Source organism: Herpailurus yagouaroundi, unplaced genomic scaffold (genome assembly GCF_014898765.1).
Source record: "Herpailurus yagouaroundi ecotype Mexico unplaced genomic scaffold, PumYag 162, whole genome shotgun sequence".
NCBI classification, from domain to species: Eukaryota; Metazoa; Chordata; class Mammalia; order Carnivora; family Felidae; genus Herpailurus; species Herpailurus yagouaroundi.
The window spans coordinates 2,009,428-2,033,717 of record NW_024412403.1 but is presented as its reverse complement, the minus strand read 5'-3'; the positions used below and the strand labels follow the sequence as shown (position 1 = coordinate 2,033,717).

The following is a 24,290-nucleotide window of genomic DNA, read 5'->3' as shown; positions in this document are numbered from 1 at the left end:
ACGCGGCCATGGCGGGGGCGGTGGGGCTGGAGGAGGGAGTGGGTGTGCGTGTGTGTGTGTGTGTGTGTGTGTGTGTGTGAGGAGCTCCGGCTGTCTGTCGGCTTTTATACCTCCCGGCTGTGTGTTGTCCCAGCAGCAGGCTGAGTGAAGCTCCCCTTCCTTGTTGGTGTTTGGTGTTCTGCTGAGTGCTCACTATGCTGCTTCCCAGTCCAAAAGCTGCTGGCTTGTGAGCCTCTTGAGTGGACCTCAGGCCATCCTGACCTGCGTTCATCCCGGAGGAGACACAGCAGAGATGCTTTGATGCTTTTGCGGAGACTGTAGCAATCAGGAGATTTTCTGGAAGCGACAGCCTGGGCTCCATCTCATGGGGGACTGCCCGTGTAAACAGACCTTGTCTCCAAGGGCAGGGACGAGGAGGGGGGCAGTCCTGGAATCTGAGCTCTGAGCCAAGGGAGGGTGGCCCAGCTGAGGACAGGTCTGACGATGCTCAGCCGGCCTGGCCACGGGGCAGGATGCACCGTGTGGGGTGATGCCGCTGGTTGCAGTGGGCGTAGATTGGACTCGCTCTCCCGGGAGGGAGTCCTGGGGCAGGTGTGAGGACAAAGTGTCCTGGGGGCAGAGACTGGCTCACAGAAGGGGCCAGGGTCACAGGTGTGGGCTAGCACCGTACGAATGACCGTGAGGGGCGATGTGTCTACTTCATCGCTTCATTCCCCATGCTTGCTTCCACACCTGAGACCTAGTGAGCACATAACACCCTACGTGGCCCCTCACGTCCTCGTGGACACTCGGCCATGGTACTCTAAGCTGCAGGCCTCCGGCGGGGGCTTGTTGGGGCCCAGGGGGCTTCAGGGTTTAAAGCCTCACTGACCCCTGATGGATGGGACTGGGGGCTCTGCCAGTCAGCCCTCAGTGGACAAACGTTATTATCTCAAAGAAATAGTGGCTTAAAACTTACCGAATCTATTGAAAAACTTTAATCTACACATCCAGGAGGCTCAACGCACTCAAATAAGTTACGCACAAAAGACCCGCAGACAGACACGTCGCGGCGAGGGTGCCGATGGCAACGTGGATCCACAGGAAAATGGGAAGAGAACCAGAAATGATGAAAAGGCCAGGAGAGCAAAAGCCTTGCATTTCATCTTGTTTTCCTTTCTTCTCTCAGCTTCTTCGAAGTCATAAAAGGCATTAGGTAATAATTACAATACATTATTGGGTTTTTTACATGGACCGATGGAGTGTGTGTTAACAGCAAGACCATGAAAGGGGACAAGAAGGGACAGCATCCCATACGAAAGGGACAAGAAGGGACAGCGTCCTGTATGAAAAGGAGAATGTTTTTATGTCACGGGAGTGGAGCTGGTATAAATCAGAAGCTAATTCGGCTAAGGTAAAATAAACACGCGTAAGCCCTAGAGAGCAAACACTAGGAAAAACTTTTCTTTAAAGTGAAAAATCATTAAATAAAAAAGGCGCCTGAGAAAACATTCACTAGGTGCACAGGAACGCGCCAACGGAGGACGAGAGGAACGCAGGCGGGCGATGTGAGACGCAGAGGGAGAGGAACGGGTGGTAGCAGGTGCTCCCTCCAGCTGCGGCTGGTTCTCCCCGCGGGCGGCGGTCACGTGATGGAAAATCGCCACTCACGCTGGATTAGCAAAATGTTGACGCTTGGCTCCTGGGGGACTAGAGTCAGGTTCCTGTGAGCCCCTGGTCTCATTTTCATCAACCGATCGATACAGAACCCCGTTTCATGTGTGTCCAGGAAAAAACACAGCGTCTCCCTTCACCCGCACATAACGCTCCTGACGCCAGCTGCGTGGGTGCCCCATGATTAAGTTCCATTCTGACACTCCCCAGCGCTAGCGCAGACCCCAGGTTAAGGGTGCGGGCCACGAGACTGCCCCCACTTCAGAGGCCAGCCACCGGTAGTAGGTGCCCAGTTACCCACAACGTCTGCCTGACTTGGCTACAGAATGGAGGTTCCTGTGACCTCCCCCTCGGGGTTATTACTTTGCTAGGGAAATAGATGAGCTCTATTGCTGATTTGTTACAAAGGTTATTTTATTTATTTATTTTTTTTTTTTAATTTTTTTTTCAAACGTTTATTTATTTTTGGGACAGAGAGAGACAGAGCATGAATGGGGGAGGGGCAGAGAGAGAGGGAGACACAGAATCGGAAACAGGCTCCAGGCTCTGAGCCATCAGCCCAGAGCCTGACGCGGGGCTCGAACTCCCAGACCGCGAGATCGTGACCTGGCTGAAGTCGGACGCTTAACCGACTGTGCCACCCAGGCGCCCCCAAAGGTTATTTTAAAGGATACAGATAAACAGCCGCATGGAGGGATGCGCAAGGCGAGGCCTGTGGCGGGGGGCGGCGAGTACAGGAGCTTCTCTCCTGTGGAGTTGGGTGCGCCACCCTCCTCAGCACATGGACACATTCACCAGACTGGAAGTTCTCAGAATTCTGCACGTTGGGATTTCTACAGAGGCTTCCTCATGCAGGCACGATCTGTCATTAACTAAGTTTCTAGCCACTCTCCCCTTTCCTGAGGATGGGAATGGAGCCTACAGCATGAAGCTTCTAACCAAAGCTTGGTCGTTCTGGTGAGTAGCCCCCATCCTGAAGCTAACCCAGAGTCAATCACCTCATTAGAACAGAAATCATTCCTACCACCCAGGAAGTCCCAAGGCATTTAGGAGCTCTGTGTCAGGAACTGAGGTCAAAGACCAAATATTAGCAAGAACCAGGGACAGAGACACATATATTTTATTATACACATATTCTATATATATATATCATATTATATATCTCAACATACATTATTATTTCACAGTGAATATCTAGCATTCATTGCTGATTCTCTGAACTCACCTCCAATTGCAACATAACTCACACCCAAAGGAAGCTCATTTAACACATGTATTTTCTCCATGAGGCACATCGCAGCCTTCTTGCATAATGAGGCCATGCCAAGCAGTGACATCACCAAAAGAAGCACGGGATCATGGAAAATGTGGCACTAAATAGACAGCACAAGACACCTGTTTGACCTCCACTGGGAACCTGTGTGTGGGGACACCCAATGTTTTGCTGCTCAATGCACATCCATGAAACACTGTGAAAGCACTGTGAGAATTGACTTTGAGATTACAGATCAATTTTAGTGAGTAGCTGAAGTTGCAAACGCCAAATCCATGAATAACGAGGATCAATAATAACATCAATTGTGAATGAATTAAATAATACAATCAAGGGGAAGATTGTTAGACTGGATAAAATTGAGATTCAACTATATACTCATTATAGGAGACACACTTTAGAGTCAAAGATACAGCTAGACTGGAAGTAAAAGGATAGGAAAAACATATGCAAACAGCAGCCACAAGAAAATATTAATATTTACTAACATCAGATAAAGTAGACTTTAAAACAAAAATTGTTACTAGAGACAAAGAGGGATATTTTATAATGATAAAAAGGTCAATCCATGAGGAACATGTAACAATTATAAACACATATGCAAATAATAACTGAGTACCAAAATAGACAAAGCAAAAGCTGACACACATAAAGGAAAAAAATAGACCATTCAACAACATTAGTTGAAGACCTCAATATCCCAATTTCAACAATGGAAAGAACAACTGGAGAGAAGATCACCAAGGACATGAAGAGTGCTGTAAACTAGCAAGACCTAATGGACATCTGTAGCACACCCCAACCAACAACAGCAGAATGTACGTCCTTCAGTAACGCACATGGCACATCCAATAGGACAGAGCACAGGCTAGGCCATAAACAAATGCCAGTACGTTAAAATGGATACAAAAATGCAAAGTATGTTCTCTGACCACAGGGGAATGAAATTAGAAATTAGTAACAGAAAAGAAATTGGGGGAATTCATAAATATGTGGACACTAAACAATACACTCCTAAATAACCAAAATGTCAAAGAAGAATTGAAAAGGGAAATCATAAAATACTTTTAGGGGCACCTGGGTGGCTCAGAAGGTTGAGCGTCCGACTTCAGTTCAGGTCATGATCTCATGGTTTGTGGGTTCGAGCCCTGCATCGGGCTCTGTGCTGATAGCTCAGAGCCTGGAGCCTGCTTCAGATTCTGTGTCTCCCTCTTTCTCCCCCCTCCCTGCTTGTGATCTCTCACTCTCTTTTTCAAAAATAAATTTAAAAATTTTTAAAAATTAAAAAAATACTTTTAAATGAATGAAAGTGAAGATCGAAATACTAGAACTTACAGGATGCAGCTTCTTAGAGATTTACAGCTGTAAGTTGCTATATTCCACTTTAAGACATGGCAGACAAGCAGAAGGAAGGAAATGATAAAGATCAGACCATAAATAAGTTAAACAGAGAATGGAAAAATAATACAGCCAATAAAACTGGTTCTTTGAAAAGATCAATAAAATTGACAATCCTTCAGCTACATTGATCAGGGAGAGAGAGACAGACGGAGAGACAGAGAGAGAGAAGACTCAGATGGTGAGAATCAGAAATGAAAGAGAGAACAGTGCCGTCAGCCTTTACAGAAACAAAGAGGATTACAGAGAAATGCTATGAACAACTGTGTGCCGAGAAATTATATACGTTAGGTGAACAAATCCTTAGGAACAAAATAACTGTCAGACTGGTACTCTAGAGGCTGTAGAACATCATTTTGTTGCATTAAAGAAAAAATAAATCCGTGGGAAAACACCCCCGTTTAAGGATGAGAAGACCTGGGTCGCCTGGGTGGCTCAGTTGGTTAAGCGTCTGACTCTTGATTTCGACTCGTGTTCGGGTCATAATCTCACAGGTTTGTGGGTTCTAGCCCTGCTGCGGAGCCTGCTTGGGATTCTCTCTCTCCCTCTCTCTCCCTGCCCCTCCCCTGCTCCCTCCCTCCCTCTCTCAAAAATACAACATAAAGAAAGCCACTTGTATAAAAGCTGCTTCCCGGAGTGATGTAATTTGAGTCCCCTGGGTAGCGCTATCTCGGTGATAGGACGTGTTCACCACATGCTGTACTTAATCCCCTATGTAGAAGCACTAGGATAAAAGACGTTTCTGCAACACAAGTTTTACCCGAAGAAATAATCACTGAGCACAGCAGGAAGTAAGAGATGAAGCGGACAGCACAGCCAGTCCGTGGGCGGTACACACGTCAGAGTCGTCCAGAGTAGAGTCCTTGCGTCCAACTATTGGACTCGTGTTCAGGACAGTAGCTGACAAGACAGAGGCTTTACACCGAGAAGTGGAATTTATGTAAAGCAGAAGAAAACAGAAATTATAGAAAGGGGAAAATGCAGTGAATGGAGTAGAAAACTCGGCAGGCTTGACGGCAGGAAAGAGAGGGGCTTTCGTGAGCAGATGTCACTGACGCATCGGGGAGTGTCGCCTTCCACAGCACAAGCCAACAAGGACTGTGACCGGGGGTGGAAGGGCCCTCCTTTCCTAACTGAGGACTCTGACCTGGTCACACACCTATGAAGTGCACTGTCCTGGGCCCCATGGGGAAGCAGCAACGGGCCCCTGGGGGCCTCACCTTGGGGGGCTTCCAGCCTGGTGGGGGGATGGGAATATTAGCTGGATCTGAGGTGGATGAAACCGCAGATCGCAGGTAACCACGTCCAAAAGGGCCTGTCCTTACCGTTTTATTGTCTACATTTCCCGTGAAGAGACAGCAAAGTAAAAACTCTAAGCATCATCCCTAGCCTTCGACGGTTCAGCCCACCAGAAAAATTTCCATTGCAGGAATTACCGGTACGAATTCCCAGCAAACGGTGCCTCAGGTTCTGCTTGCACACACACTGTGACGGGGACCTCACTACCTACCGAGTCCGGCCACTCTTGACCCTACAGATACCGTAGGAGCCTCTGGCTGGAGCCTGGCCACAGTCTGGAGTGGCCGTGCCCGCTGTACGCGGGGGCAGTGAGGACATCACAAAGGAACATGAGTAAAAAGCATCACTGACCTTAGGGGGAAGATTGGGAACTTTCAAGGTTATGACGATCGAAAATTCTTCAGGGAAGAGGTCGCATTGGAAGAAAATCCTCGATGCGGGGAAGCTCATGGCGTGGGGGGCGGCGGCCGAGAGCTGGAGTCCTCGCACGCCATTCGCCTGTGTCACCCTGATTTCGCCCGCAGCGCCATTTGGAGGGAGGGCCTCTGCCAGGATGTCCAGGGGGCGCAGGTCTGTGTCAGGGAAACCACACGTGGGTTACGCGGGTGCTGACGGGGTGCCTGGCGCGGCAGGCTCTGAACCCTCATGGGGCCCCTACGAGTTTCCCCTTGAACCAGTGGGGAAACTGAGGCCCCGAGGGTTAAGACGGCAGTTGAGTCTGCGGCGACCCCTCCCCCCTCCGCCAAACCCCGGAGCACATCCCGTGGCGCCACTGTTTCCCAGTTGAGAGCCGAGCCCTGTGCTGGGCGAGCCAGGGGACAGAGGACGGACGAGTCCCCTCGGGGGCTGGGCTTCAGGAGTTCAGGGACCCTGGAACGTGGAGCATGGCATTTCCTGTGGCCTCAGCGGGGCTCCGTGACTCGTGTCCCCGCGTGCTGTGGAAGGTAGGGCCGCCATGGGACGGGCACTGCTCCTCACACAGCCTGCAGAGGGCAGACATGCTCCCGGAGAGCCTCCGTCCTACAGCTCAAGGTCGTCAGAAACACAGCTGAGGGGCTGGCCTGCCTCAGCTGAGGCCAGATGATGGGAAAGGAAAATGAGGAGCCCGGAGGGGGGCACCTGTGCCCAGAGAGGCTGTTTCTGGACCAACTCACAGGGCCCGGCCTCCAGAAAGGAGGTGCCGGCTTGGAGTAGAGCCCGTGGCTGCCGCCCGGACCCTTCCCGACCCGGCCACGTGAGGTCAGCGGGCAATGACAGTGGAGGCTGACCTGAGGTCCAGTGTGGTCTGTCACAGGTGTCCCTCCCTCCCTCCCTACAGGAGCCATGGTCCCTTGATTCAGTGTCCTTCCAGGAGGGAGAAGCTTCCCTGGGACAGGAAGCCCCATGACCGGGGTCTTGAAGGGCTTTCTGTGCCGTCGCAGCCTGGCGAGGCCCACGGCATACACCCGCTTGCATTGGTCTGGGACATAGTGACCTGTGTCCTCTCCCAAGTGCAAGGCCTGTCCAGGACGGACACTGTGGTACCTCCATTTCCCCAGAAGCGTGTGGCCGGCCCCTGGCCTATCGTCGTTGCTGGATAAATGTCTGCCACACTGATGTGAACTGGCCAGGGAAAGCGGGGTACCCTGCAGAGGGTCTTGAACATGGGTTGTGCCTGCCGCCACAGGCTGAGAGCCTCGAGGGACACAGGCTGTGTCCGCCGCTCATGGTGAGGGCGTGGGCAGAGAAACAGTGGCAAGAGTAGTTTGTAGCAGGTGCTGGGCCCAGGAACCCGGACCGCCTCCCGTGAGCACACAGCGCCACTTTGGGTTCGTGGCTGGCTCCAAGTAGACGGACGTTCGGCCGTCACTGACCGGTCCTCTGGTTTACCAGGGGAACAGCTCTTCAGAGCAGGGTCGCCGTCACCAACAAAACCCAGAAAACTTCAGCGGTGACTGCCGCCCCTCTGGCTGGCTCTGTCCTCACGGGCACTCGGCACACCTTTCCTGTTGTACGGGTTCCGAGCCCAGTCCCCACTGGCAGGGACAGACGGCTAATATTTGGGGACGGTTGCCAGCTTCCAGGCGCCCCTGCGGGCTACGTCCACCTCATGCACAACTGGCCCAGGCTGGTGTCGCACAGAGGACGTGACCGATTCCCTGTGCCTGGAAAAACCTCGAAGGCCTTGATCAGGGTGCAGAGGAAGGGCACCCATCCCTCTGTCTGCTCTCTGAACATGGGTGAGGACACCAGGTGACCAGTCAGAGTGGAGAGCTCCTTCCCAGCGAGGCTGGGGAACATCACTCCCTCTCCTGAGTCACATGGCCACCCACCGCAGTCACACCGGACCAGACCCCAGCAGCCGGGGCAGACGTACATCTACAGTTCTCAGGCAGCCCACAGAATAATCCAGAAAACCCAGGGACACCCTCCCTTAGGGGCTGAACCAGTGATCCTCCTTGAAGCAAGGGCTGTGGCTCAGGGGGGGTGGGGGTCTGGGGTCACTTCCAGCCTGTTGGGGGACGACATGATCACGACTCCCCATTTCTGTGAGAAGCAGAGTCTGGAGGCAGCACCAGCGAGAATGGTGGGTGGCGACTGATGCATCTGAGAGGGGCTTTGCTGTTCCCTAGTTGGACCCCCTTCTGAGGACAGGGCAGGCTGAGCTCGCAAACCCTGCCCCCGCCCTGGGCCAGCAGCCCCGTCAGAGGCCACCCCCTGCAGGGCTGAGCAGCCAGGTGGCCTGGGACCAGGACCCGTGAGGATAGGGCACATTTCCCCCCCTCGGATCAGAGGGACCTAAGAAGCAAAGTCTGAAACAGGAGTTCAGAGGACAGGCACCAGGTGCAAAGAAGAAATGACGAGACAGCGAGCCGTGAGCGTGTGGTCCAGAGTCGGGGAAGACGGGTCCCAAGCGCTGCTGAGTTGCAGCACTGAGTGCCATCGGGACTTGGGGGCCAGGCGGAGGGCGCAGAACGATGGGCACCCCAGTACGGAGACTCCGGCTCCCTAATGCCCCCAGCAGGACACCGAGCAGGGCTGTGCCCCCGGGGCTCACAGGAGGGGAGCCCGGAGCAGCCACTGCAGTGGGGACCATGGACCTGCCCACGCTGCCCAGGAGCGTGGAGCACGACCCAGATCACACCTGCCCCCTCCACCCCCTCCACGCCCCCCACCCCCCCATGGGTTTCACCGTCAGATCCCTGCCGGTGGCTGGTCAGGAGGAAGCTGTGCACGGTGCGTGGAGGCCAGTGGGGCGCGAGAGGGGCCTGAACTGGGTCGGGAGGACAATGACGGGTGCCTCTGGGGGGCGCTGTGAGGAGGGGCGGGTATATCAGCATTGTCACTATTGTTCCCGTGTTACAAATGGCACGTGGAGAGCCGGGAGACCATGGGCTTCTTGGAAAGAGCGGCGCTAGAACTCCCTCCTGGAGAAGGGTCTGTGTCCCTCAAGGGTCTGCACGCCAAGGGCAGGGGTTACCCCTGAGGCAGCTTTGGGGGGGGGCAGGGTCCCAGACCGACTGTAGGGAGGAGACTGGCATCTCAGGGGTGGGGGTGAGCCTGGGCTCCGGGACCAAAGCCTGACGAGGCCTGGGGCAGGAGGGGCACCAGGGTCGGACTCCAAGTCCTCTGGGGGTGTGTCGGGGTGGGGCCCCTGGGGGGTGTGAGGCTCTAAGGAAACACTGTGCCCCACAGTCACCCCCCAAAACGCCGAGAGACGCTGGGTGCACGGCCCGGCCGGCCGGTTTAGGCCGAGGCCCCACCAGGCTCTGGCCCCTCGTTCAGGACACGCGCGTCTGCCACCAGGCAGGCCGCCAGCACCCAGGACGGGCCTCGGCCCGGCTGCACCCCGGACACAGGCAATCAGGGTGCGTCAGCAGCACGGGGAGCCCCGAATCTGGCTGATCCCCCCGCGAGCCCTTCCCTCCCTCCGTTGTTTGGCTAAAGAACCTCTTCCTGGGCCCCCTCCCCCCACTGCCATGCAGACGCGCAGGCTCCGCCGCGACACACGCTCGGTCCGCGGCCTCCGGGTCTCCACCCCCGCCCCGCGTGCCGTCTGCACTCGCGGGCGGGGAGTTCCTGCCTCCCTGGAGGTGTTCCCGCTGGAGGCAGGGAGGAGGGGTGACCGAGTCTACAAGAGGCAGAGCCACCGCAGGACACTCAGACGCACACGGAGACGCTCGGCAAGTTAGTTCTAACCAGCAGGACACACACGCACCGCAGCGCCCTCCTCCGCCTGGAGGCTGCCTGCGCGTGCGGGCCGCGACCACGTCACGTGCCGACCTTGACCCTGCCGCGTGCCGACCGTACCCAGCCGCGTGCCCACCGTGACCACGCTACGTGCTCATGGCCACAGGACCCCAACTCCCGGCATCCACAGCAGCCAGCCCCGAAGCCGTCGGCCCAAAGGAACCGGGACTTGGCGGACGACTGACCCCCTCCCTCAACCCCTAACCGCTCATGTCGGAGGCCGGGCTTCGCCTTGGCTGCCTGCAGCTTCCCCACCCCACGGTCTCTGGGCTGCCCAGAGCCTCTCTTCTACCCCTATGACTTCCCTCCCTCCCCGGCTCGGAGTCTGCCAAACCCGGTGCTGGTGGGGTCCCCTGTCACAGTCAGCTTGGAAGAAACAGCCCCTGCTACTTCTCATTTAGGGGGTCTTCCTTTACTCTACAGAGGCTTCTTGAAAGCGCAGCTTCAGGGGTACTTGTCCTCAGGGTGCTTACAATTTAGGGGTGGTAGCCACGAATACATGAACTCAAAACCGGCCACACGTAGGTCCTAAACGAGCCTCTAGATCTTAAGAGTCGTCCCACAACTAACTCACTGAAACTGAAACTCTCAGAGCCTCGGTTTTCTCATCTGTAAGATGGGAAGGTGGGGGCGTCCCCCGTCCGGGACCCAGCTGAGCCACTGGGTGGGTGAGCCGGTAACAGCAGCAAGGCAAAGCGGAGGAAGCAGTGAAGGCTGTCATCACTCACTGCGGTAGTCTGAGCAAGAGGCTAAAACCAGAGGAAGCACGGACTGCGCGCCCCCCCCCCCCCCCCCAGGGAAAGGCATGTGGTGGGGGTCATGCCCAGGAGCCCAGGATGAAAGCCTCCCGTGGTTCGAGGAGTCCTGGAGTGGGGAGGAGCGGGAGGGAGGGTTGGGCATGAAGCACCGGGTACTGGGGCGGGGCTTCCAGGCATCCCACGAGGAGGCCTCTGATGGCGGCGCCAGGGCTAGAAATGCACACGTACGTCGGAGCATGGCTGGCGGGCCTGGGTCTCTGCTGCAGGTTCCCCAGGATGGCAGTGCCCTGGCTGTGTCCCAATCCCGGTGTGTGGCGGGGCTTTCTCGTGCCGCCCGCCGGGTGAAGCCTTCGTGATTGACTGCGGCTGGGCTGATAGGTCACGCATAGGATTTCTGGCCCGGAGCCAGGCCCTTCACGCTCCAGAACTGTTTCCTGGGAGGGCTTTCTATACTGGAGCCCGTCAAGACCCAGGTTATTCGGGAGAGGCCACCTGCGTCGGCTGGCAGTGCAGGTGTGGGCCACAGCGCCTCAGCCAGCTGGACCCTGACACCCTAGATGGCCTCCAAGAAGGGGGGCTCCCCCACTGCGGCGGGAAAGGAGGCAGAACTCAATGGCCAAGAAAGTCCCCCTTACTCTGGGGATTTCATTGATTTAAATTGTGTGCCCAGAGCCCAGGAGAAGTTTATTTCCAGGAATTTAGGTTGGGGTATTATAAGTTGTTGCTCTGTGGGACAGTAAGACTGACTGTATAGCCATCATCACAAATCAGGCCAATTTGGGCCTAAGAAGAGGCAGGTGGACCCATGCAGACAAGAGATGGAGAATTCAAATGCCCATGGGTCAGTAGTCCGCGTGGATCAGCGGGGAGGGAAGGGCATTCAAGAGAGGGTGATGGCAAGGCTGGGTGTCTGTGGGGAGAAAACCAGGCTGAACTCCTCCCTGAACAGGACATGTAGTCGTCCCTCCCAGGACGTCCCTCCCTCCTCCTCCCAGGAGGGCGGACGGTGAACGTTCCAAGTTGGAGGATTGGTGGCTATCTCTGTGACTTTGGGGTACAGGTGATTCCCCAAACAAGCTCAATAAACGTGAGCCATTAGAAAGAAGCCGGTACATTTGCTCATGTCACACCACGGGCAAAGCCCATAGTCCCAGCACGGAACAAGAAAGGTGTCTGTCACACCAAGAAAGGTACAGAAGGAACAGGAAGCCCCTGAAAACCAACAAGGAAAACATAGGAACAATCTTCACCAAAAAAACCCCAACAACAGCAACAAAAACAAAGGTAGGCAACCTAGAAAAGAAGAAACCCAAAGGGCTCACATATGACGAAATACTCAAGTCAATAAGGAGTCAGATTAATGCAAATTAACCCTAATAAAAGACCACTTTTCTCCTGTTATGCTGGTTAAAAAAGGAAATAGGAAAACAATGTAAAGACGGAGCGGGAATAGGAAAATACCTCCTGTCCCTTTTGTGTGTTCAAACCTGCTTTTCTTAACTTGTTTTAAAGGAAGTCAAGGGATACGGAAGAGGTTGACACACTGGGCTTTGAGCGGGACCCTGAGGCTCTCTGGGGCTGCAGCACGGACACATCCCAAACCGGCGAAGGCAAAAGCAGTGTGGCAGTTGGGCCACTGCACTTTCAGGGAGGTGCCAAAACAGCGATGACACAAAGAATAACCTCGAAAAGGCATAACGGAGTGCCCGTGGCCGGCCAGAGCTAAGCCCTCTGCACACATCGACACTTTTCAATCCATGTTCATCCGCTTCAGTCTCCCGCCAAAGTCTGCTTTAACTCCTTGGGTTCCAGGGTACTCAGTGTGCACGTTGCCCAAAGGGTCAAGCAGACGGTACAGCAGGGACTGGGGCCTTTGCGTCCAGCTCTCCTGAGACCTATGTGTCCCAGAGCCTCTGCCATTGGCCTTTCAGAGGCTCAGTCTCCTCATTAGTAATAGGGAATGGTATCCCCCTTTCTTGCAGGGCTGTAGGAGGGATTGGAAATACTGCCTGGCAGGTAGAAGTCGCTCCCCAGAAATGGACAGCCTCACAGTGACTGATCTGGAAACGGACTGCCTGTCCCTCACGAGGCAGTCAGCCCTGTGCTGGGCCAATGACAGAGGCTCTGGGACACACAGGTCTCAGGAGAGCTGGGCGCAAAGGCTCCAGTCCCTGCTGTACCGTCTGCTTGACCCTTTGGGCAATGTGCACACTGAGTACCCTTGAACCCAAGGAGGGTTCTGTGGGAGGATGTAGCTGCCTGCAGGAAGGCAGGCTCCCAGGGCTGGCTAAGCAGGAGCCGAGTAAGACCCACGTGGCTAGTACACAGCGTGGTGTTACATCCGCTTTGCATAAATCGGCAATAGGGTATCCGGGGTGCCTTAATCAGCTGACACAGAAAAAAATACACACACAGCTGGAACGAGTCCACCTGCTGGACCCACACTTGCCAGCCCCAACCCGGAACCTCCTCTTCCCTCTTTTCTCCAGTGTTGTCCATTAGGTATAGCAACTGCCCGGCCTCAGTGGACACATGGACATTCAGGAGGCGAAACACGGGTCACGTATCACACAGACCGCAAGGCTGGCACGGGGACAAGCGGGTTTGATCTGAGCTCTTCCCGAGACAGGATGCTCAGCTGCCCGCAGGGCCCCACCCACAGAACTTGTCCCTATTGATCCAAGATGCCACCTCTAATCTCCTCTGCCAGGAGCTGAGAGGTGGGAGAGGCGAACATGAAGGGGCAGTCCCTGCCCCCCGGGGACCTTTGTAATAAAAACACTGCTCTCCCCCGCCAGGCAAGATTATCTCTGCGATCGAGCCAGTTTCCCGTGTTCCCTTATCTCACGTCCTTGCCTTGTTCTCACGGCAAGTGAGAACAGGATGAGAGGATGAATCCGGCTGCAGTGGCCCCAGGCTGCAGGATGTGGAAAGTCCAAACCGCTCAGCACCTGGAGCTTCACCTGCCTTCCGATCCCGTTGTGTGCGACTCCTCCTTGATTCTATTAGCCTTCAAACGTGTGCACTGGGCCCAGGGATTCTGGAATCGGAGCCGGAAAGGGCTGACATATCAGGGCTATTGGCACAGGGAGGACCGGTAGTGTGCGGCTAGAGGAGAAGGAAGTTTATGGAACTAAGTGCTCCATTAGACGAGAAGACGGGTATCAGACCGACCAACTAACTTGGATTTAAGAAACTTGAATGCAGAAGGATAAGTTAATGTAATTGTACGTAATGTAACTCAGAGGAAGTGAAAACAAGACAAATAGAGGAAATCAATTGAAATCAAAGCTGCCTCCTTGAGAAGATGAATAAAATTGATAAGCCTCCAGCCAGACTGACAAGGGGGAAAAAACAAGAAGAAATAACTTACCAATATCGGGAGCAAAAGAGGGATATTACCAACCATTTTCCACAGATTAAAAGGTTAAGGAGGGACCTCCGCAAACAACGTTATGCTTATATATTCACACCCTGTGTGAAATGGACCAATTCCCGAGTAGGCACAAATTCCTGAAACTCATTAAAGAAGAAAGATGACCAGAAAGTCCTGTATCTGTTAAAGAAGACTCCAGTTTCTTAGGAAATTCTCCCAGGTATTTAAAGAAGACCAAACACTGACTCTACACAATCTTTTCTAGAAAGTAGAAGAGGAGGAACCCTTGCCAACTCCTTTCGCGAGGGCAGCACTATCAAAGTTGAAGACCTTGCAATAAAAGAGAACTACAGACCTATATCCTCACCACAGCAGACATGAAAATCCTGGATAAAATGTTAGCACATCAAATCCAGCAACATATAAAAAAGACAATCATCACAACCAAGTGAGGTTTACCTAGGAATTCAAGACTGGCTCAAAATTCAAAAGTCAATTAATGTGAGTACACGGAACCTCTCTGTACTGGCTTTGCAATTTCCTGTAAATATCACAATAAAAAGCATTAATAACCAATTAATGTAATTCACTGTATGAAGAGACTAAAAAAGAAAGTGACACAATCATCTCAACAGGTACATGAAAAGCATTCCATGAAACCCAACATCCATTCAGGATAAAATCTCTCAGTGATAAGAGGGAGCTTTATAGCCTGAGAAAGCTAATCTAGACAAAACCACCACGACCACGGTCCAACTGGCATGAATATTGAACGCCTCCCCCCAAGACCAGGGATGTGCTAGTGTGCACACCCACACCTCCTCGCCTGGCCCACTGGAGCCCAGCATCAACGAGCCCATCTAGCTCCGGATCTTGGCTTCTAAATGCCATCATCCGCTGAAAGAAGCAGGACTCCCTGGAGAAGGGGTGGGTTGTAGGGAGGGGACGGGGAGAATTCGAGATGAGCTGGGACCAGAAGTGAGATGTTGGAAAGCTGCAGGTGTGCTGAAAGGTACAAGAGCCAGATGAAGGAGGTCCCAATGGTCAAAGCTGGCACAATTTGGACAACAAAATAAATGATGATGATACTGGATTATAACTCAAATAATACAACAAATAACTCTCTAAGTCACATTGAAATGAATAAAAACATGTAAATAAGTGGAGGAGAAGGGGCAACTCCTCCTTATAGAAGGATTTCAGTTGATAAGTGGAGGTGGGATGGGGAAGTGGAGACTCACCATCAGAATACCACAGGGACCTTGTTGCAGGCACAGTCCCCAGAGGGACGCTAAAATCATTGGACAAACGCGATATCTGCGAAGTTTCATGGAACCTCCCCCACCACAAATATTTATCAATTACAAAGGGAAATATAAACATATCCCCCATGACAAGATACATCAACATCATGTGCCCTTGTTTCACTGTGGGATCCTTTCCCCAAATATAATAACCTTGGTCTAGTTGTGACAAAACCTCGGACGACCCTGAATTTCTACAAGACACCTGGTCAGGGCTCTTCAAGACTGTCAGGACAGAAAGGATAAGGAAAGACCAAGAAACTCTCAGACTGAGTCTTCCCTACAAGACTAGGGAGACCTTACAGATGCAGCGTGGGGTCCCGGACCAGAGAGGGGACATTTGTGGGAAGTGGGTCTGTCCTCTAGTGACTAGTAACGTGCCAACGTTGACTTCTAAGACTCGTCATCGATCTATGGGTATGTGAGATGTTACTAGAGGAAGCTGGGCGAGGGGCATCCGTAAATCTTCCGTCCTCTTTTTACAAGTATTCTGCCAACTGCACAAAACCAAAAATTGTCCCGTGAGCTCAGCCACGCCTGGACAAGCAGATGTGTGTGTGCTGCTGGCCTGTCATGCCACGTGCTACCTGCACCCCGTCCTTCACTTGCTGCAGCCTGGAGTCCCCGAGAAAGGAGACCTGCTCGGCATTTTCTTCCCTCCCAGGTTCTGGCTCTGGATCTGCTTCAAAGCAGGTGCTCGCTCTGGGTGGAAATGTGTCCCCAGGAGGGTGCTGAAGCCCTAACCTCCGGTACCCGCAGATGTGACCTTAGCTGGAAAGGCGGTCTTCGTAGAGGATCGAGATACATTGAGGTCATTGGGGGAGAGGGATCCTAATCCAATACGACCTGGTGTCCTTGTAAAATGAGCGAATGTGGATGCAGACAGGCACCCAGGGAGGGTGCCGCGTGCAGATGCAGGCAGAAATCGGCAGATGTTTCTACAAGCCGAGGAATCCCCAGATTGCCAGCGAACACCAGAAGCTGCGAAAGCACGGGACAGGTTCTCCCTCGTGGCCTCAGGAAGAATCAACCCTGCCGATCCTTGATCTCAGACCCCCAGCCTCCAAACGGTGAGAGAACGAATCTGTTGTTTAAGCCACGGTCTGTGGTGCTTCGTTACTGTGACCGACTGAGCGCCACATACAAACCATGACTCATTGCTATTTAGAAACCAAATAAGCTGCCAAGCACAGAGGCACATGACTGTGCTCAGCCAGCAGGGCACTCCGCGGCCCCAGACCAGGACCTAGGACCCAGCACCCAACACACAGGGATTCTACCCTGGCCCCCGGTGACCCCTGCTAAAACAACAAGAAACCACACTCCGCCCCCAAGTTTTCTTTCTCGAACTAAACACAGGGAAAAACTCCCAAGCCAATTTCCTGAGTTCTATGAACGGAGCAAGGACCTCTGGAAGGAAAACAGCTGTGGCTGGTTCTGCAAGGAACCAACATTCAAAAATCTTGGCACCCAGGGTGGGAGGGTGTGGGGAGCCTGCTGCTAGGACAGCACAAGCCAGGAGGGTGTGAAGAGAAAACCAGAGAACCTGGCACACACTCGCATTAGGGGTTTTCATCTCTGTATTGCCTGAAATCCTCTCACATGCCCCACTGATATCGCCGCCCAGGGGTGTAATCTGTTGCTTACATCCTGTGTGAGCAGAGATATTTTCCTCAACCTCTCTGGGCTTTTGCGTCCTCCCCATGGTCAGATTCATAGGACTCATGCCTACGATATTTACAAGGACTGGTAATAAAGGCAAAGGGCAAGCACATTCTGATCACTGAATGTGTGGGGCACAGGTGGATTGGTCAGAACGTAAAGACACTGTCATGATTTCTGGGTATTTTAGCCGTGTTTTAAAAATTATGTTTGGAATACTGATGTGTTGGAGTCCTTGCAGGAAGTACTGATTCTCTTCCAACGATTATAAAATCAAAAAGGATTTTAAGTGAAGGTGTCTGAGAGTTGCCTACAACTTGACCGCAGAAGAGGCAGAGATTGTCCGGGATGCCAGAGTACCCGCCATGTCGAAAGCCTGGTTCCAGGATGGATGAGAATGTTCATCACACAGGGTTTCAGCCACCAGCTCAGTGTGCCAACTGTAATACATGGGACAAGAGAGTAAAGATCATCCAAAGATTGAGAATTCTGGGGGAGAGTCTTCTTTAAAATAAAGTGCTGCTCCCCTGCCGTGGCCCAGCAGAGATGGCCATTCGTGATCAAGGCAATCAGTGTGCTTACCAAAGTCAACTCTGAGTGTAGAAAGTAATTTGCTAGGCAGGGAGCAAACCTCACCAAGATATCCAACGCTGTTACCCATTTCCATTGGCCATTTGGGTGGGGCCTCATCTCATGAAGAATTAGTTTACAAAAAACAAAACTCTCTTCATTGGTCTTTCATTCACTAAGAGATATTATTTCAATTTCTAACTTAGCGACAATACAAATGTTGATGACTCAAGAGACAAAGACCGTGACTAGAGGTCATATCTACCCCCTTGAATAACTGGTGCTTCTCACTAGGCACAGAGACCAGCACCTTTGGGATGCCCCTGTCTGCATCCTCAGAGCCTGGAATAAAGACCTAATGTTCCCACGCCCTTGAACGGACCCTGATCTGTGAAATTCATTATCACCAGGTGAAGCACTTCCTTAGCCTGTTTTACAGACGAATCTGATTGAATATATTTAACCTGGAGAATTTGTAAGGCCCATAACTAAGCACATGCTTCTGCCTCTCAGACTGGCTTCAGACTCTTTACACATGTCCCATTTCTCCCCAGAAATGCCCTCTGTTCATTTACTCACTAGAAACCATCAGCAATGCCAGGATGAAAGTCCAAGCGCCTCCCTTGACCACTCTTACCCACAAAATTCTCAGCTGTGAATCTGGATTTTGCTTCCACATATGGGGCCCTCAATTGGGGCTTGATATACTTACCATGGGGTATGTGCAAACAGAACTCCACTGAACCTTGGTTGGGATGTGGGGTTGGTGCTGTTTCGCATGGAGCTCAGAGCCCCAGAAAAGTTAGGCTGAGGCTCCAGCACCCATTATGAGAGTTCTACAGGGAGACTGTTGGTTGCATGCTCCAGTTCTGGGCAGCAGGTATGTGTCAGTTTGGAATTGAGTCTAGCTGGAGCATTTCCCAGAGTGAAAAAGGCAGACTCAGTTTCAGAGTCAGGGAAGATCTTGAGCAGTTAAATAGGGAAGCAAGGGATTGTCTAGAAAAGAAACAGAAGTCTCAAAAACAAGGAGTGGGGCTTTGCTTTGGGTCATGATGGACCTGACTTGTCCTCCCACCTTAAATAAGTAGAAGATGGGACAAAGGATACAAGAAACCCATTTTTAGACATTAGACAACTGACAGTGCAGATCCCTGGGAGAAGAAAAGCAGAGGGGGTGAACCCTACGATTGCCCAGGCTCAAGGGCCAAGAGAGTCTCTAGGCCACAGTATATGGAGGGGAATGCTATCAGCATTGTGTTTTGTCGAGGTGAAGAGGGGGAAATCAGGGTCAAGGAGGCTGAGGCACCGGGAATTTACGAGGGCAGACACAGGAGAAGAGGCAAATATATAGCAAAATGCTCCATGGGAACCCCCTGAGACCACTGTCGATACCAAGTCATTCATTTAGAGCTCAGAACCCCATGAGGCTGGACAGTAATAACCATGGAGCTCGAAGGTGAACAATTCCCAGAGCTTATGCAAGGCTGAGAGACACTGGAGTTCCAAAAACCACAATGGAGAGACCTCATTGAGTACCAGAGACATTCAGTACAAATCCCAGAAATCACATAATAGTTGTGCTAAACCTGCCTGAGAATAAAGGCCTCTCTAGATCTGCCGTAACAAAATGTAGAAACAAGCATAGAAGCATCACAATTATCAAGCTGTCCCACAGGTGGTAACTGCCAGACAGAACAAAGCCCAGCACTCCTTAAAAGAAGGAAACGAAGTATGACAGTCAACAGTATGACAACATTATTTAATTGAAATCCAGAAACCAATAAAAATTGCTAGAAACATTAAGAAGAGGAAAATCTAACTCATAATCAAGAGACAAAACAGTTTATAGAAATAAACCCAGAAATAACAGTTGATGGAATTAGCAGACAAGGTAGTAAAAACAACTACGATAAATATGTTCGAGGATTTCAAGGAAAAAATGAACACAATGAGGAGAGAAATGTAAGGTACAAAAGAGAACTGAATGGAGCTCCAAGAGCTGGAAAACATAATATTAACAATAAAAAATTTAAAGGATGAGTTTATACTCAGTGTAAAGATTACTGACCTAGAAGACATAATCAGAGAAATTACCCAAAACAAAAGACAGTAAGAAAAAAAATTAAATTAACAGAGCCTCAGTGATCTGAGGAACAATATTAAGTGGTCTAACATACATATAATTGGAGTACCTGAGAAAAAGTTCAGGTGGTGGGAGACAAAAAATATTTAAAGAGATAATGGCCAAATAACTCTTCCAAATTTGATGAAATTGAGAAATATATGGAAAACTTGAGAAACAATATATACTAACATGACCTTGTTGACATTTATTCCATCCAACAACAGTAGAGTTCACATTTTTTCAAGTGTATATAGAACATTCACCAAAATAAATCATATGCTGGGCCATAAAACAAGTCTTAGTATATTTAATAGGATTGAAATCATACCGAGAATGCTGTTTGACCACAACAAAATCAGAAATCATGAACAGAAAGATATCTGGAAAACTGAAAAATATTTGGATATTAAATAACAAACTTCAAAATAGTCCATGAGTCAAAGGAGAAATCACAATGGACAATTGGAAATATTTTAAATAAAATAAAAATAAGCTTTATGGAATGCAACTCACACAATATATAGAAGGAAATGTGTAGGCTTTATTTATATTAGGAAATAAGGAAGGTCTATAATTATCTAAGCTTCTACCTTAAGAAGCTACAAAAGAAGCACAATTTGAACCCAAAATAAGTGGAGGGAAGGAAATAATTGAGAAGTGTAGAAATCTACCAAATAGAAAATGGACAAACAAGAGACAAAATTAATAAACCTAAGTCTGATTTTTTGAAAGATCACCAAAATTGATAAATTTCTACCTTGACCAGTCAAGAAAAAGAAAAGAAAGAAAGAAAAGGAAATAAATTAACAATATCAGGAATAAAGAAAGGGTTATCACTAGAGATTCTATAGCCACTAAAAGAATGATAAAAGGGGTGCCTGGGTGGCCCAGTCGGTTGAGCGTCCCACTTCAGCTCCGGTCATGATCTTGCGGTTCATGAGTTCGAGCCCCACGTCAGACTCTGTGCTGACAGCTCAGAGCCTGGAGCCTGCTTCGGATTCTGTGTCTCCCTCTCTCTCTGTCCCTCCCCTGCTCATGCTCTGTGTGTATCTCTCTCTCTCTCAAAAATAAATAAACATTAGAATTTTTAAAAAGAACAATAAAAGAAGGCAATTTTATGCTGATACATTCAACAACTGAGGTGAAATGGACAAATAGCTGGAGAGATATAAATTATAAATACGGTGGGGCGCCTGGGTGGCGCAGTCGGTTAAGCGTCCGACTTCAGCCAGGTCACGATCTCGCGGTCCGTGAGTTCGAGCCCCGCGTCAGGCTCTGGGCTGATGGCTCAGAGCCTGGAGCCTGTTTCCGATTCTGTGTCTCCCTCTCTCTCTGCCCCTCCCCCGTTCATGCTCTGTCTCTCTCTGTCCCAAAAATAAATAAAAACGTTGAAAAAAAAATTTAAAAAAATAAAAATAAATAAATAAATAAATTATAAATACGAATACAAGAAGATACAGAAAAACAAAATAGCCCTCTATCAGTTGAAGTAACTGAATTATAGTTAAGATCCTTCCCACCAAGAAAATACCAAGCCCAGTCCTAAGGAATATACAAAAAAGCTATTAGAATTCATAAGTGTAGTTACCAAGGTTACAGGATACAAGGTAAATACACACAAATTAATTAAATTTCTACATGTTAGCAATGAATACTTGGAAATGTAATACATAAACCATTATCTAAAACATTGCAAAGTGAGGTGATAGAGAAACTTAACATATGTACAACATCTATCTACTAAAAAATGACAAAATATTGTGGAAAAAAGTCATCCTAAGTGACTGGAAATATATACTATGTTTATAAATTGAAAGACTTGGTTTTGTTAAAATATCACTTCCTTCCAAATTCACCTACAAGTTTAATGCAATTCCAATAAAAATCCCAGCAAGTTCTTCCTTAGAAAGCAATGAGCTGATTCTAAAATATATTCTAAAATCAATACAGAAATGTAACGGACCTAGGATAGCCAACCAATTTTGTTGTTTTTTTTTTCTAATTTTTTTTTCAACGTTTATTTATTTTTGGGACAGAGAGAGACAGAGCATGAACAGGGGAGGGGCAGAGAGAGAGGGAGACACAGAATCGGAAACAGGCTCCAGGCTCTGAGCCATCAGCCCAGAGCCCGACGCGGGGCTCGAACTCACAGACCGCGAGATCGTGACCTGGCTGAAGTCGGACGCTTAACCGACTGTGCCACCCAGGCGCCCCAGCCAACCAATTTTGAAAACGGAAAGAGGAATTGGTCGACTAAGTGCTGGAATTCAAGACTTAATTTGAAGCTCCATTGATGGAGACAGCGTGTTGTTGGTGCAAGGACAAATGCAGAAGAAGATGAGAGAACAGCGTCCAGAAATACACGCACACATACACACGGCCAATGGATTTTTTGGCAAGGATACTTCAATGGCGAAAGGATAGTCCTCTCGACAAATGATGCTCACCAACCAACAGCACATTCAAAAATTAACTAGAAAGGGATTATAGAACTTGACATAAAAGTTAAAGCCATGGAGTTTCTAGAAATACGCACAGGACAAAACCGGCGTGACCCTGCATGTAGACAAAGATTTCTCAGCACCACCGAAGAAAAGGAATTCATTGAATTTCATCAAAATTAAAGATGCCAGCCTCTCCAAAAGCACGGTCAAGAACATGCAAAACTAGCCACAGGTGGAGGAATTTGCAATACACATGTATGACAAATGCATCGTACCTGGAATACATAAAGAACACTTAACAATTAATAAGGGTCGCCTGGGCGATTCAGTCAGACAAGCATCTGACTTCAGCTCAGGCCATGATCTCTCAGTTCGTGAGTTCCAGACCCGCGTTGGGCTTTCTGCTGACAGTGCACGAGCTTGCTTCAGATCATCTCTCCTTCCCTGTCTCTCCTCCCCCACTCGCACTCTGTCTCTCTCTCTCAAAAAAGAATAAACAAACATTTAAAAAAATTTTTAAGTTGAACAGTGAATAAGAACTCGAACAATCCAATTATGGAAAATGGGCAGAGGATTTGAACAGATGCTTCGCCGAATGGGAAAGAGGCAGGTGAACCACTGACCTACCCCCACAGATCCGTCAGCAGGAGATGCAAATATCACTGTGCCCACTGCCCTGGCCACGGGCCCAGTAAGCCTACCCCAGTATTGACCCAAGAGAGGTGAGAGCACACAGAGTCCAGGTGTTTCCAGTGGGATCATCCATAATCATAAACACCTGGAGACACCCCGAATGTACTTCGATGGGTAAACAAACAACTGTGACACATCCATTCAATAAAACATGACCCTGCAATTAAAAAGGAATTCACGGCGAGTATCCACAACACAGGGACAAGTAAAGGAAGCCAGACCCCGGGCACGCATAGTGTTGTCTCTTCTCAAGGCACTCCTTTAGTAACACAGCAGAGCAGTGGTGCCCGGCTGTGGCCAGCGGTTGTGGCTGGGAAGGGCCACAAAGAAACCTTTGGAGGGAAATCTTGACACAAGTGGAGGCTGCAAGATGAAGACCTTTCTCAAAACTCGTCAAACTGAACAATGAAATAGGGTGCATCTGATTACATGTAAATTGCACCTCAAAAAGGCAATTTTAATGGAAGTATTAGCAAAACACTGGTAAGTGGGGAGAAGGGTTTGGGCAAGGAAAATGCGGCAGGCGGGGCATGAGGCATGGGGTGGAAGGTGGCAGGGTTTCAGGGAAGGCGACTGAGGTCCTGGGGACAGCAGCGGCTCCTTTCGTGGGTTCTGGCCATGGCCACAGCCGCGGGGAGAGGAAGCAGCACGGGGGCAGGGGGCCGACACCCAGTCCCCGTGGGGGGTTCAGGAAGGGTGGAAGTCTGTCTGATCCTTCACCGGTAGGGGACTCCAGTCCCGGGTTTGCAACAGCTCTGGAACCCTGGTGGGTGACTTCCTGCATATCTCTGCCCTTGTCAGCAGGTGCCCTCATGTGCGGCCAATGTCACCCTGACATCAGAGTGGACTGTCACCTACAGCACTTGGTACATCGTGGCCTGACGGGGTCCTCAGTTCACAGGGAGGGCCCTGCACCATGACTCCGTGTCCCTCATAGCCCCCCGGGCGGAGCCTAGACCTACCAGATGGTGGCCCCAGAGTCTGGCCCGGGACCACCTGGGAGTCCTGCCACTCACCCTCATACTTTGTTTCAAACCTAGTCGATTTCCATGAGAGGTTGGAGCACCGTCTGCCCCGCTCCATCACTTTTCTGCTAAATGGGTAGAGCCCTCGGGGGGACCACAGGGCAACCCCAGGCCCGTAGAGGCTGTGTGCCTGGAGCCCCCAGGCCTGCTTGTCTGGGCCCGGTTTGCCCGGATGGGGCAGTGGGTGGAAACGGGCCAGGCCACGACCCGTGTGCAGGTGACCATCCTGGGAAGCCCTGGGCACTGGGCCCACAGGCACGGAGCTTCCTGGGCCAGGGCGTGAGTCCCACCCGTGGCCCTGCCCACAGGAGTTAGGCCCGCCTCTGGGACTGCTCAGTCCCTCGTTCCTAGAAATGTTTGTGGCTGGAAGAGACCGTGTCTGGGTAAAACCCTGGGGTCCCCGCACCCTGAGGGTCAGATGGAAGGAAGCAGATCAGCTGGCGAAGTGAGTTTATTGGGGTACCCAAGGAGGTACTGACA

General features: G+C 50.8%; 1 protein-coding gene across 2 annotated transcripts in view; it reads right to left on the bottom strand.

Moving 5' to 3' along the window:
* Positions 1–24,290, bottom strand: part of TSPEAR (thrombospondin type laminin G domain and EAR repeats) — a 151,093-nt gene that overhangs the window by 48,780 nt on the left and 78,023 nt on the right. For both annotated transcript variants that reach the window (XM_040483764.1, XM_040483763.1), the window contains exon 2: positions 5,975–6,195. In XM_040483764.1, the coding sequence (XP_040339698.1) occupies positions 5,975–6,195 (221 nt within the window). The remainder of the gene's footprint in view (positions 1–5,974; positions 6,196–24,290) is intronic.